Consider the following 15405-nt stretch of genomic DNA (forward strand, 5'->3'; position numbering starts at 1 on the left):
TAAAAATTTACAACAATAAAACTTTGAATGAATATAAAAGACAACAAGGGCGTTCGTACGATGATAATACAACTTAACTTTTCTAAATCATAATAAAAGCATCCTTTAAAATCCACACCATCTAGCTGCGAGTACGAACGAACACTTGTCGCATCATCCATTCGGCTACTAGCTTGCTAATCCACCTGATATCTGAAACAAATAAGGATTGGGATGAGACATGATGTCTTAGTGAGTTCCACCTAATCCTAGGCTATAGGTAACCTCAGGGGAAACCTACGGTCACCACGTGTCTACACTACAACCTGACGGTTGATTATACGTGTGTGGTCATGTTTCCTAGACGGTAGTGCATGCTAGACCCGTCATAGGCTTATCTCACTTGTTATAGGTTTCACTTCCTATACGTGTCATGGCGGTCGAGGGGGAATCTAGAACCGCATTGCCAAGAATACGATCTACGTATCATGGCCTAAGCTTATCATGATCATGGCACGATTCTAAACCGGACGATTAGGGAAAACCTAAGATCGTCATCGGTATCATGTTCATTACTTGTTCTATACATGACTTATACTTGTCTTATAGCATCTAATGCTCTTAACTTAAACATACTTGAAATCATGCTTGCATAAACATAAACATAATCTACATAATCGTGCATAAGTTCATTATTATGTTAGCGTTGAACAAACAATCATTATCTTGGTTCATTTTATGGAGAGCCCCAGGTGGAGTAACCCCGAGAACAATCCCATACATGACCGATGTACGTACATCGGACTCCCTCGGTGTCGTGCGGGTCCCTTGCAGCTTGAACCGTTCCCCTTAGGTCGAGAACCTCCTGTATCCCCCTGGCGTTGATAACAAGAGACACGAGCACCGCCATGCGGTTATAATCTTAGTCTTGCGTTTTCGGTGACATGCGGGTCCCTTACGGCTTGAATCGTTCTCATAAAGAGAACCCCTTGTATCCCCCTGATGTGGATATCAAGAGACATGTCACCTACTTATATTAATCATAATCTTAACATTCATGTGGGATTAAACCTATTCTTGCTTTCTTATTACCTCAGACCCTTGAGTCGATCCGATTAGCGGTAACCTTATACTTGTTCTTGCTTATACATTATTATTCTTAGTGGAGAGATTAACTAATCAATCCATGACTTAATGTGCTAACTAATCATACATGATCTTATGCGAAGAGATTACACTTCGCGTCTTAACATCCTAGGGATTCATGCTTAACTTGCTAGTTCTCGACTACTATGTCGAGGCTCTAGTTCTTCCCTTTCCTTAAAGATTATCTTGCTACCCGAATGAAACATCATACTCTCGCTTACCATGCTTTACCATACTTGCCAAATACTTGTTTCATTCATAAGAAGGTCTCCTTTTAAAACTTTAACAATCAGGATCTTGGTTTGAGGGGTTTATTTCTCTTAAAAAGACTGCACAAGAAAAACCGCTCGCGAAACGCCGAAACGACCTGAGGCGAACAAAACAATGGGTTTCGCCACTGTGTTGCTTGCCTAGGCGAGTAAAATTACTGGGGAGGCGAGCTCTTACTCGCCATGGCGAGTTGGGGGCGAGCAGGACCCCCTGTTCGACCTTCTAGCTCGCCTTGTGAGCAGTTTACTCGCCGTGGCGAGCTGTGACAGTCCAGCAACTTCAAAATTGATATTTTTGACTTAAAAACCTCAAACCAAGCATCTCCAAGTGCTATATGACCCTTAGGATCATTAGAAACCTATAAAAAACAGTCATGGAATAAGTACATACAAGTATAGCAAGCATGGCAAGAAAAGGGGCAACTAACTTACACCCCTAGAATTCATATAGTTTCCTTACATAATTAAAACACATAAACCAAGGGTGGTAAGCTATCTAAGGAACTCACCTTGCAAGTTCTTAAAGGCATTCCAAGCCTCAAGCTCAAGCAAGCATCATCTTCCCTTTTAACTAACCCTAGTTTGCTTCCTTGCTTCCAAAGCTTTAAGTTAACCAAGAACACAATCCACACTCTAGATCATGCTCAATCTTCTACTAATTGCTTCCAATTTGTCATACATACCATAAACAATCTCAAACCCTAGCTCTTGGTTCATCAATCCAATCTTCCAATCAACTCACTCTTTTGCTCTTAACCATGAGATTACTAAATTGATTACCTATTCCCAAGCTTCAAAGCATCATCAACTTCTAGTATCAACAAACCCTAATTTCATAATCTACTCTTGATGGAGAGAAGAAGAGAAAGCAACTCAAACCAAATTTCAAAACAAACCCAAGGCCCTAACTTCTTGATTCACAACTCATGAAGGCTAGAACAACTTTAGGTTTCAAGTTCCAACTCTTGCCAAACCAAAACCCTAGTCTCTTGATTCTTTCCTTGAGATGGTGTAGTTGGAAAACAAGCTCAATAGAAGTTTCTTCTTGTTCCTAACTCTTGTAAGTACCATGATTTAAGCTTATTCCATGATAGAAAGAAATTTTGGAAGATTTGTGGAGAGAAAGAGAGATGGGGGCGTGAGGAAGAAGAGAGAAGAAGGAGAAAAGTTTTGCCAAGCTTAGAGAGAGAAAGAGAATTGAAGAATGAGATATTTTGGGTACAAACACAATTAAATATCCAATATACGTGCAATTACCAAATTGCCCTTGCCTTAAACGTGTTAAATCCGACTCTGATATTAATTACGTAATGAGCTAACATCGCATAATAAATATTTTCCATTAACTTATTGAGCATAACTTTAATCATCTGCCACAATCGACCGGTAATATTTCGATACTGACAGGCGAGATATTACAGAAGATCTCCTTAATTGTTTTATTGTTGATAACCTTTTGTTTCCATCTCAATGTGCACAAGTGAAATTGCATGTGTTTATATTATTTTATTATTAGACAATAAAGTCATAAGTATAAGGTCCTCAAGAGCATAGCAAATAAGTAAATTAGAAGTTCAAACTTCGGATTCCCCACTTATTCATCTTAAAGATGAAATTATAACCTGGTTACTTGGCAAAAGAAAAAATTGTAAATCTAAGAATGAACGACCATGCTACTAATTAAAATTAAACTTCCTTGATATATTTCATTACATTCTTAATTATTGTAAACATCAAGTATAGAAAATTTAATATCTTTTGAGAAAAATCTTAAACCACTTTGCAGACAACTTTTGATGTCTTGTCAAACCATTTTTGTAATCCACAAAATTGATGCCAAAGCGCACTGTATAACCCGATGACCATTCAAAATTGTCGAGCAATGACCATGCAAAATATCCTTTTTATATTTACGCCGTTCCTAATAAAACAAAGCAAAAATTAAATCATGTATGAGAAAGTAACTATACTTATCTAACTACTCTCATAAACCCTTAGAAAAATACTCCCAAAAAATTAAATATATAATAATTATTCACTTACTTGATTGCAGATCGAATATAAAAGAGATGACGATGGTAATAGTCAATTCTATAAGTGTCCATAAGAGCTTCCTCTAGTGATACTGTTGGATCATTGAACTCATCAATACCTAAAATTTAAGTTTTCAAAAAAGATTGTGATAAGATATATGCTATAGACTAGATAAAAATATCAAACCAAAATTTAGACATAAACATAAACTTTTTCCGCAAAAATCTTATGTACTCTATCTCACATTTACATTATTTAATAACATTTAGGAATAAACAACATGAATTAGAGTGTGTTCACCATTTTCGGTGATGTAAATCAAAGGATTGTTGTACACTTTCTTGATATGGAGTAACAATTCTTGAATTCCCTTAGGACAAACATACAACCAATTTGAAGCTGCCTGCAAAAAGATAATTGCAAACATAAACTAGATATATATACACTTAAAAAATTATAAACTTATAATTTTGGTATACGTACCCTCGGACCTATTGGAATACCATTACGCTCAGCTTCCATCACAAAAACAAAAGATATAATTTTATCATCAAATTCGAAAATATTCATTAATTTAGAGAATTATCAATAATAAAGACATGATAAATAAAGGCATGCTTACTTGTAAGATTGGCATGAGAATCAGTGTTGTAACTACGTCTACCATTTTTAAGTTGCGGTGCATTAGTAGCATAGTTAGAGGTATAATAGTTTAGTCCAAGGAAATCAAATGACCCTTTAAGTAGTCTTGCTTGCTTTTTAGAGAAATTTGGCAATCGTTTTCCAACAAGGGAACGCATGCTTTTTGGATATTTCCCCGTTGTTAGTGGTTCCATGAACCTGTAATTACAAATAGAAAAAATAAAAATAATTTCATGAACAATTATTATTGTTACGGTTGAGTCCAACAAATTAAAGAGAAAATTAAAATGCTAGAAATATGGATTGGTTTGGAAATAATAACATGATGATTACAAATGAATGAATGTATGATCACTTTTTAAGGTGATCATGAAGTAACTATTATAACAAAATACAAATTAATGTTTCATGAAAGCTTCTTCAAACTTCTTGTTTTGCACCACAGATAAAGTGCCGTTTTGGATTTTTGGTCAATTGTGAAGGTGAGAAAAAAATGCAAAAAGGGAGGTTGAATTGTGTTGGCTTTTTTTGAAAATATTAATTTTAAGATTTTTTAACAAAACAGAGCAGAAAAATAAACAGAGAAAGATCAAAGTCGGCAAGAGAGAGAGACAACACATAGTTTATCTTGGTTCACACCACAATATGAGGTTACATCCAATTCCCTTGCACTTCCAATGGATTTTTCCACTATAATCACACAAGATTACAATTGCAATAACACACAAGTCAGAGTCTTCCTTGCTTCACACAAGAGGACTTATACAATCAGAGTTTTACAAAAGATTTTTATATGTTTACACTTTCAGAACTCTAAGAGTGGTAAACTAACTTTAAGAATAATGAACTTCTGATGCTTAAGAAAATTGTAAGATACTCAGTTTGTAGAATTTTCCAAGTGTTTTAAGGCTATTGAATTTGACAGAGATTTGGCTCTTGTAAATTGTTCGAAGTGTTGTGTCTTCTTCAAACTGCTCAGGTCCTTAAATATGAGAGAATTAATAAAGCTATTGTATGAAGATTGCCTACTCATCAAATCCGTCCTTGAGAAGCCTGATCAGATTTTAAAAACTTTGCCTCAATTGGATAATATCGTTGAATAGTACTTGAGAAATCATTTGCTTCATATGGAATGATATGTTATATTCTCTTTGCCTTTGAATTTATTTGTTTGTTTCTGCACATGGTCAGAAGAAGACAAATTGTACTATCACATCTTGATAGCGACCTTCCGAAAAAGAAGACAAACTGATCAGAGTCACCCAAACTGCTGAGGTCATCAGAACTTGTTTCCTTTAGAGGCTTAGTCTATAAGAGCTTGTTCTCAACAGGTGCAAATCCAAGGAGGTCATCAACATGGAAACCGGGGTTAGACTCCATGGCGAAGAGATTATCTTGGTGGAAAGGAAGGCACATGTTGATAGGACGAAGGGTGGTGCTGATAAATCGGTCCTTAGTACTAGCAACCTTCCATTGTTATATTTTTCTTTCTTTAAAGCTACTTGGAAGGTCTTAAACAAAATTGTCTGAATCCAATGAATGTTTTAATGAGGATGAGGTTTAGAGAAGAAATCAATTAATTGGGTAGGTTGGAACAAGTTGTGCCTATAAAAGGAGGGAGGAAGATTAGGAGTAAAAAATATGAAAATGTTCAATTTGGCCTTTTTTAGTAAGTTGAGGTGGAGGTGCGCCATGGAGATGAGTGCTATGTTGTATCATCTTATTTATCATAGATACAAAGAGGTGGTGGATAAATTTTAGATACGTAGGAGACTCCAATCGGGAGGGATATTCCATTAAGACGAAAGTTGGACGACTTTGAGATCAATTGGTTTTCCAATTTGGTTCAACAAAAACTAGGAAGACGCGACAAAATTTATTTTTGGAACGATACTTGGATTGAAAATATCTCTTTGAAGGTCTTGTTCCCACAACCGTATCGAGTGGCAATTGATAAACACATTAAAGTTGAGAATGCAAGTGGGAATGACAAGTCAATTGGAACATAATGTTGACATAGTTTGAAAGAGCATCAAATGTTGAATTGAGGTTGTTATTGCTTGAGTTTGCACCGGGTAGCAGTGTCGCTGACAACATTCAGTGGATACTTGATCCGCAAGTGGAGTTCTCGATCAAATCATGTTGCAATTATCAGATTTTTCTGTAGGGTGTGAAAGCAACATAAACAATTTTTTTAGGGCAATGAGAAAATTTTTGGACTGTTTAGTTCTGTTAAAAATAGGGGTCTTTTATTGGAGATTGTATCAAGAGGTGTTTTAAGGAGGTTCTATACAGAGGTTGGAAATAGGGGAATTTTATTGGAGATTATGGCAAAAAGGTGTTTTAAGAGACGCGAGTCGACAATGTTGTGTTTTTTTCTTCTTCTGGAAATTGAAACTCACAATCATTTATTTTTTCCGTTGTCTCAAAGCAAAATTTGGAAGTTTATCTTCATACGGCACATAATTGAAACCCGTCAAATTGGGTGAGTGAGAAGATGGAAATTTTCAATTTTTTGTTCTCCCTTTGTGTGGTAAACATGCTAAAAGAGTGTCTCTTTTAACTTGGCTTGCAACATATTTGAGTATTTGGTTGGAAACAATTTCCTTTTAACATGAAGGCATCGAATTTGAAGGAGGTGAAAAGAATATTAAAACAATATTAAACTAATTCTAATTAATATTCAACTACATCGATCTAACAAGTATTTCAATATAGATTTAAGCACTTACCATCCAAACATGAAGTCCACGGCCCGCTCAGCAGCATTTTGATCGAATTTGTTGTCGGAAAATGGAATAAACCAATTAGACACCAAGGTTATGCCTATTAAACCCTTTTGAGATTCCTGCATATAAATCATTTTTTTGGTTATTAGGTATCTTGGACTTTAAATTAAGTTCTTATCTAAGTTATAACAAACCTGACCTGATACTTCTTCTTGTACACATGGGCAGCTGCGGCATGAGCAATAAGTTGGTGATGCGAAACAATGTAAGGCTCTTTCCCTGAATCACCATCGGTGCAATTTGAATTTAACCATTTAGAACATCGACCAGGTGGGAAGATCCCTATTGCATAGCCACCAATGCTATAAGAGTATGGCTCATTGAAAGTAATCCAATACTTCACCCTATCTCCAAACTCCTTGAAACAAAGTTCCGCATAGTCTTGAAAATCATTTCTGAAAATTAGCCATGGATTACGATATTAATGCTTAGTATTGTTGCTTGTTGATTGGCTAATATACAATTTGTTTCAAATACAAAATCAGCCTAACGAAGGTCTTCTTATAAAAGGCTAATTAATATAGATAAATAACATGAAAACCCACTTAACACCTTACTAATATGTGTGTAAATATGATTTAGGTAATTTTGTATCACTTACATAACGAGAGGGCTTAAGAAGCCACCATACTCATCCTCTAAAGGTTGAGGAAGATCCCAATGAAATAGAGTTACAAATGGTTGTAGACCTGCAAATATTGATATTCAATTAATTTTGTTTTTATTAATGTTGTATACAATGTTAAAATGTCTAGTAGTTTTATAAAAATTAAAGTAAACTAAGTATTGGCTAACCATTAGTCAACAATTCATTTATGAGGTTGTTGTAATATTTGATTCCTTCTTGGTTTATCCCTCCCTTAAGCTTTCCTTCTATTGATGTTTATCAAAATTGAAAGAAAAAAAAACTAATTTGAAACATCAACATAATTAAGTAAAATTAACTTTTTTTTTAGGGAAAGTTAAATTAACTAATAACTAGAGTTAATCTTAGATGTTTAACTCACTTGGGAGGATTCGGGACCAAGAGATTGAGAATCTGTAAGCATCTAAATTCATATTCCTCATGATGGCAACATCTTCCTGCGACATTACAAAACAAAAAAAGGATAATAAAATTTATAAAAAAAAATAAAAAATTAGTCTATATATATATATAGTTTACTCATTATATATATAGTTTACTCGTAAAATAATATTTTTTTTAAATGTTTTTTCTTTATTATATATTATATTATGCATATAGTTTACTCATTCTAAATCCCACTCGAATCAACTTAGATAATGTACATATTGCTTCACTAGTCTATCCTGTGCAACTTTCTACGGGTTATTATTAACTGCTGACTGGGAAAAGCCTTGTTTAAGTGCACAATTTATCTTTTTTTCAGGGGAAATTGCATAATTTTTCTTATTTGATTGCAAGAATAAAAGGTGAAATATAAAAATGTGCGAAGAGAAAAGTAAGTGAAAAATATAATAGATTTTTTATATTATATTTGATATTTTAGTTGATTTAATTTCTGTCATCGTGAGCCTAGCTAAGTTAGTATGGACAATGCATAAAAATATGCAAGGTCCGGGGTTCAAACCTTGGCCACCACAAAACAAAAAGTTGATTTAATTTCTTATCATCGTCTTAATTTAATATTTTATATTGTATTTGATATTTTAGTTGATTTAATTTCTTATCATCGTCTTAATTTAATTTTTTAAGTTAACCCTTTAGTTCTAAGAAAACAGGCCGCAGGTAATCTCGAGTGTGACCACTTAAGTAAAGTTTTGTCAAAAATAGCCCTGATTTTTTTCTTTATAATGTTGACCATGAAATTTAAATTAATATTTTATATTATATTTGATATTTTAGTTGATTTAATTTCTTATCATCATCTTAATTTAAGTTAACCCTTTAGTTCTAAGAAAACAGGCCGCAGGTAATCTCGAGTGTGACCACTTAAGTAAAGTTTTGTCAAAAATAGCCCTGATTTTTTTCTTTATAATGTTGACCATGAAATTTAAATTTATAATCTTATTAACCTATTCACATTTTCATCCGTTAGCCATCGTTCATAATTTTGATCATATATATATAGATAGTAGTGTTACCTTATAGCGGTAATATTGATCGACCGCGACATCTCCATTGCTTCTATCTTCTATCTTATCTGCATGTTGCACATTTTTTTATCTTGGATTATTATATTTGACGGAGCGACCAACTATTATTTATGTCCCCGTAGACATAACTTAGTTGATAGGTCATGAGGACAATCCATTATAATATGCAGGGGTCGGGATTTGAATCCCGGACATCTCACTTATTCACCTTAGAAGATGAATTCTAACCACTAAACTACTTGATAAAAAAAATTCACACAAAAATAAAAACTATCATATGGTAAAAAAAACATTAAAATAGAGTTTATATATATATATATATATATATATATAAAAAAAAAATTGTATTACATGGTAGAGAGACAAAGAGAGTAATATGATAGATGTAATACGGTGTTAATGTGATAGAAAGATAGAGATATAAAGATAAAATGCGATGTTGAATAAATATAGGATAATTAGAGGCGTACATATATCATTGTTGATGGGCAACTTTTGCAATTTGCACTATCTTCAAATAAAATTTGCAATTTGCACTATCTTCAAATAAAAATGTGGAAAATATTTTCTACACATCTCATGTGGGTGTATACATCTTTAAATTACAAAGGAAAATAAGAAAAAAATAATAGATGTAATAATTTGATGATATGATAGAAAGAGGGAGATAGAGGGAAAATGCATCGTTAGAATGAGTATAGAAAAAGTTAGAATGTTCAACTATCATAGTTGTAAAAATGTTATCTAAGACAAAAGACAAACTCACGCAGGATAAAATAATGTTTCTTTTGTTACAAATGATACACACACAACAATGATATATAAACTAGAACTTGTACACTTTATATTAAAAACATAATTTTGTGATAGATAATTGTTCCTTTCAATAAAACTTACCATTTCTAGTTGTCTTAACTTATGCAATATTACATAGAATAGACAAACGTAATTTAAAAATAAGGGTGATTTTCCTCTAAAGAAAAAGGATGATCTAATATGGACCTCTCGGCTCTAAGCATGTCCACATTAAAAAAAAAAATCCAAGGGAAGGTCAATATTAAATGTCTCCAAAAAAAAATTATTTATTTTGAACGAAACCATATGTAAAATTTAAATAAAATTAATTTTCAACCCTTTTAAAGAAATAAAAAAAATTGTCAAGAAAAAAAAGATAAAGCTAATGATCAATCTTGATCCAAAAAATAATAATCAAACTTTCAATTGTTACTAAAGCAAAATTAGTTTTAGCACTCTACATAGACCTTGAATTCAAACACAACAATGGATGGAGAAATCAAGACCTGGGTACTTATGAGTGTAGGTGTCCCATATACTTGCTCCTCTCCCACCTTCTTTTGCAGCACCTTCATACTGCATAATATGTACCAATGGCAACAACCAAATTGTTCAATGAACTTAGTTAAATTGAAACTAGGTGGTATTTTAAATATTTTATGAATACTTAAGCAATAAATTAATTTTTTTAAAATCAATGCTCATAAAATAAAAACTACATTTTGGTCCGAGTAAAACTGAATTGAGATCACTTAAGAAAGTCCCGTGTTCAAATTAATCTTGTGGATTGAAATAATTTGGTGGTCACCAAGATCCTCCGTGGAGATTAATTATTTATTGGCAAAATCGCAATAGATACTTCACTCCAATAACATATTATTGAAAAAATGAAACATTTACCTGATATGATGATGATGCTGTCCCAAAAATGAAGCCTGTTGGAAAACTACTTCGATTGAGTGAAGAAACATCAAGAATTGGTGAAACAACCTCTGCAAATGGTAGTGTGGTGAAGAGATTGAAGAGAGTGAGAATGAAAAGCTCTCTCAATAATGCCATATCATATGATGAAAGATTAATTGACTATTGTGCTTGATGTATAAGATTCATGTGAAAATGTGGTTTTTTATAAATAATATAATAATGTACAAAGAAGAAAAAAGAAAAAAAAGGGGTTTGCTACGCAAGCTACAGCCTACAGATCAGATCAACTTTGGAATTATTGTTATTTTGGTCATTAGCTTTGGCATCATTACCGGTGAAGAAACAGTCAAATAGAGAGCCAAAATTTTCAAAAACAATACGTTTTCAATTTTGGCACTGTTCTCATTTGTTTATTAGTATCTTTGTTTATTTCCCCTTCCTCTCAAGGAAAAAAACAATAATTTGAAAAAGCAGGCCAATTCATATTCAGAGAATCAGAGTGGTTTTCTCAACATTTTACGAGGTATATTGCTGTAAGAGTAACCTCCATAGTTATTCAATTTTTGGTAATAGATTTATGAATTTATGTCTGATACCACGATGAATATGTCAAAATTACAAAAGATAATTTTTGTAAAATTACGATGGGTATTGTGATTTTAATATACTCATCGTGGTACCAAATTGTATACACTAAAAATATCTTCTTATTGTAGAAATAATAGATTTTAGGTGAAATTTGAACATTTTGAAAAATGTAGAATAATAATGCACAAACTATAGAGATGCACTCGGATAATACAGTTGATTTTCACGTACACTTAATTCATTAGCTATGTAGAAATAGAATAATATATTATTTTCGGGATCTTTAAGCAAGTGGTCAGAAGTTCGATAAATTACTCTTGCATATGGAGAACAATATTTGAGCTCAAATTGCTATGCTTGACACCATAATCAGGGTTCGAACCCGGACATCTTCACTTATGTATGTGTGAGTTTATAATACTGTTGTCATTTTGTCGTCTATCTAAAAAGAAAACTGCTAGCATATCTTTTTAGTGAAAGAAAAAGATCAGGGTAAACAAACACCACAAACACAAGTTTTACATTAGATTGTCCAATCTAATGTAAAATGTGAGTTATAAACTTGTGTTTTGTGAATAAGATCAGGGTTCGAACCCGGACATCTTCACTTATGTATGTGAGTTTGTTTACCCTTTTGTCCAATGAAAGATATGTCCAATCTAATGTAAAATAAGATTAAGTAACCCAAAGGTATTATTAAGGCACTAGAGAGTGGACCAAAATGTCCCTTCAAATAAACTCTAGCAGAACAAGTATAAGAACACCAGTTTTCATTTCACATGCAAACATGGATGCAAAATTGTTTTTTCCCTAGGAGAAAAATCAAGACATAAGGAATATAGTAGTGTGCTAAGTCCTCGAGTTTGAATCTTATGCAGCGACTGCAGAGCCGTTGGATCTAGATCATATGATCCATCGGATGTGCAGCTGTTGCTCATGTTCCAAATTATAAATCTTTCTAATCAAGTACCATTTGAGGTGCATTTCTTTCATACTTGAAAAATTACTTAATAAGCACATACTCATAATGTCATTTGAACTTTCCTTTTATCACAAGGTACTTTAAGATTATTTTTTAGGTGTGGGGGCTCACAGCAGGTACTGAAAAAGATAAATTCAACAGCACAAAAGTCCAAATAGGTTTAGAGATATGTGAGAATAATAAAAGTAATACAGAAAACAAGGTCAAGACTGGAGTAATTCTCCGTAAATCACAGTCTAACTTCTTGTTAGAAGCAAAGGCATCATTTATTTTCATGTGACCTTGGATGACAGAAGAGGAAGCATTAAGGAAATGGTCGTAACTGATACCATTAAAGAGTGTAAAAAAAAAATTATCAACCTCAAATTAAGTTGAAAGTCAATGTAGAAAATATTTAAATTCAAAGGGTTATATTATAGCATCAGTATTGTCAATCGTGTCTCGTAGAAAACAACGGTTTGTTCAAATTGTGCTACACTGCAGACCTATAGTGCAGCTATTTGACACATTTTTGTAATGAGCAGCGTATCGCAGAACTATAACGATTTGTTCAAATTTGGCCGCACTATAGTCTCTATTTGACAACATTGTATAGCTTTATAAAACGACAGCTAAATTCTCAAATTCATGATTTGCATTAGAAGGAAAAAAAAATGAGAGTTAATGTTAGGGAATCAACAAATGGAAACCCTCAAACTAGTCCCACCAAATCAATAAGGAAAATAAAAATAAGGACAAAGAAGCAAAAAAAAGTAAATAAAATTAAAGAAATCAAAGATTTCTAGGCCTCAGTTCCTATATCATATCTTAGCCGGTAATATGAAAAAGGAAGAAAGCTGTTGTTGTACAACCTTCATTAATCTTCTTACTGGCACTGCACACCAGCTTCAGCAGCTCTACGAGGCGTGCTTTTGCGTCTGCTTCCGTTATGCCTAAATCCATTGGATTTCGCTGACTCCTCTGTGCTTGATCGGCTTCCAACGCCATTTTCTTCCTCAGCTGAATCTAACTTCTCTTTTACCTGTGAGTTTCTTTTCCTTTTCCTTGCAAGTTCTGCTGCTGTAGGACTTTTCATCTCTTTGTGAGTTACTCCATTCTTAACATTCTCACTGTCATCTATTTTCTCAACTTCTTCGTCAAAGTCGTCCTTTACCGGTTTCTGTGGTCTCCCTCTTTTCTTCTGTATTGGAACCTTTTCATCTTCTCCGCTTACAGTGTCGTCTTGGTTAGTAACAGTTAGCTTTTTACCCTTTCCTCTACCTCTACCCATGATATTTTAAAATATCCGGAAAAGCTGCGTTCATGCAAACAAGGATCTCTGCAGGAGAAGGCACGTGATAAACAATCAAAAATAAGAATACACATAATAAACCGTGTAGACCGTAGACAGATATTCTAAATTAGCATAAATATAAACAAACTGGATTAGTTCCATCAAGAGAGACGGAGAGGTAAAGCTAAGAACCCCACAAAGTTGAGTTATAGATCGTGGAAAATGGTGATCTGTTCAGATTATGCTATGCTACGGCGCCGCCATAGCAGCCACTTGACCACACTTTGTATTAAATAACGTATCACAAAACAAAAGTGTTCAGTTCAGATTCTGCTGCGCTACAATGTTACGGCGCCGCCATAGCAGCTATTTGACAACGTGTCGTACTGAATAGTGTACAGCAAAACACTCACGATTGGTTCATATTCCGCTATATTATAGCACCACTATTGGACAAAGCTACCAAAAACAAATGATAGATTTAGCAGTTTGAATCAAAAAATAACTAGTACAAACATATACTTATAAGCCTCTTCTTTGGTATTAGAAAATGAAAACATGATCTGAAATAAAACCATAGCTATGAATGTACTTGTTTATGGACAAAAGAACCCTAACTGAGAAAAATTACTATCCCTAATTCAATTTTCATACAGAAAGAAAAAGACTTTTCCTTCCCAATCATACTTGCACACTTCTTTCCACCTAGAATACACCAATAAACTCTGCATTTTTTTCAAGTTTTAATTTTTCATTGAGAGAATCAACCAAAACAAAGTATTTTTTATTTCAATTCACTTACCATAGAAAAAAGAATTAAAAATTAGCTTAAACTTTAAAAGGGTAAGCAAATAGGCCAAAATTGATACAGAAAAAATATAGATTTAATTTAGGGCATAAAAAACAAAGCAATTGAGAAATCATGAACAGAATAAGCATCAGTGAAAGATCCAGAATAAAGCATAAAATAAAATTAGAAAGAACTGATAATAATCAAAAACGTTAAACTTTACAAAACCCATAAATCCAAAAACATTGAGGACAAAACAAAATAAAACAATAGGAACCCTTATATTATAATCCAAATTCAACTAAATTTATAATAAGAAAATAAAACATAGAGAAAGAAAGAAATACTAACCAGAAATGAAGACAAGTTGTTGATGTTGTGATATATGAGATAATGGAATCTGGTAAAGCACTTAAAAGAACTCTATAATAAGCAACACAAAAACAACAAAAGAGTTATTATTTATTCAGAATAAAACTAGATTCAAATAGTGAAATTACAACAAAAAAAGCTGAGAAACATAAGTAAATTTGATAAATAAAAACAAAGAAACAATGATCTGATGAAAAAAAACAGAATACCTAGATGGTGATGAAACAATAAGATTGATGTGTTTTTGTTGTTTCAAGTGTGGTTTGTAAGAAACAAAGGGCAAAATGAAACAGAGGCGAAGTAGGGATTACAGAAAGAAAGAAAGAAAGCGTGAAATGAATAGATATTTGTCTATTGGCTCTAACACTGTCACTCTGTTGTACATACATACACCAAGCTATATTATATATTTATTTATTTTTATTTATTTCCTTTTTAGGATTATATTTGTATTTGTTTATTTATATCGTTAGTTCAGTCAATAAAAAGTTGATCTGCCGGTAGGATCGTGGATTCAACTTTTACCATTAGCTTAAGGATATCTATTTGATAAATGATTTGTTATTTGTAATTACTTCTATTAGTGTAGGTGAGTTCTTCATTTTTATATACTCATGTTGGCAGTCCTTGTGAGCTTAACTCAGTTGGTATGGACAATACATAATATATAAAAAAAACGTCTGGGATACTAACACCTAGCACCA

General features: G+C 33.0%; 1 protein-coding gene and 1 pseudogene across 2 annotated transcripts; both read right to left on the minus strand.

Moving 5' to 3' along the window:
- Positions 1-3049: 3049 nt before the first annotated feature.
- Positions 3050-10841, minus strand: LOC146951060 (beta-glucosidase 13-like; annotated as a pseudogene). The gene is made up of 13 exons (XR_015027777.1): positions 10673-10841; positions 10279-10348; positions 8966-9024; positions 7867-7942; positions 7655-7732; positions 7461-7548; positions 6999-7254; positions 6803-6918; positions 4051-4268; positions 3912-3943; positions 3729-3831; positions 3438-3546; positions 3050-3315 (listed from the first exon to the last, which is right to left on the minus strand). The product of XR_015027777.1 is annotated as a beta-glucosidase 13-like (transcript).
- A 2041-nt stretch (positions 10842-12882) lies between these two features.
- LOC146951061 (uncharacterized) lies at positions 12883-15057 on the minus strand. Its single transcript, XM_085747019.1, has 3 exons — positions 14911-15057; positions 14681-14752; positions 12883-13584 (listed from the first exon to the last, which is right to left on the minus strand). Exon 3 carries the CDS (start codon positions 13534-13536, stop codon positions 13132-13134), a length of 405 nt encoding a protein of 134 aa, XP_085603145.1. The 5' UTR covers positions 13537-13584; positions 14681-14752; positions 14911-15057; the 3' UTR covers positions 12883-13131.
- Positions 15058-15405: the final 348 nt, after the last annotated feature.

Source organism: Medicago sativa, chromosome 2 (assembly GCF_051527215.1).
Source record: "Medicago sativa cultivar Bolivia chromosome 2, Bolivia_mono, whole genome shotgun sequence".
NCBI lineage: Eukaryota > Viridiplantae > Streptophyta > Magnoliopsida > Fabales > Fabaceae > Medicago > Medicago sativa.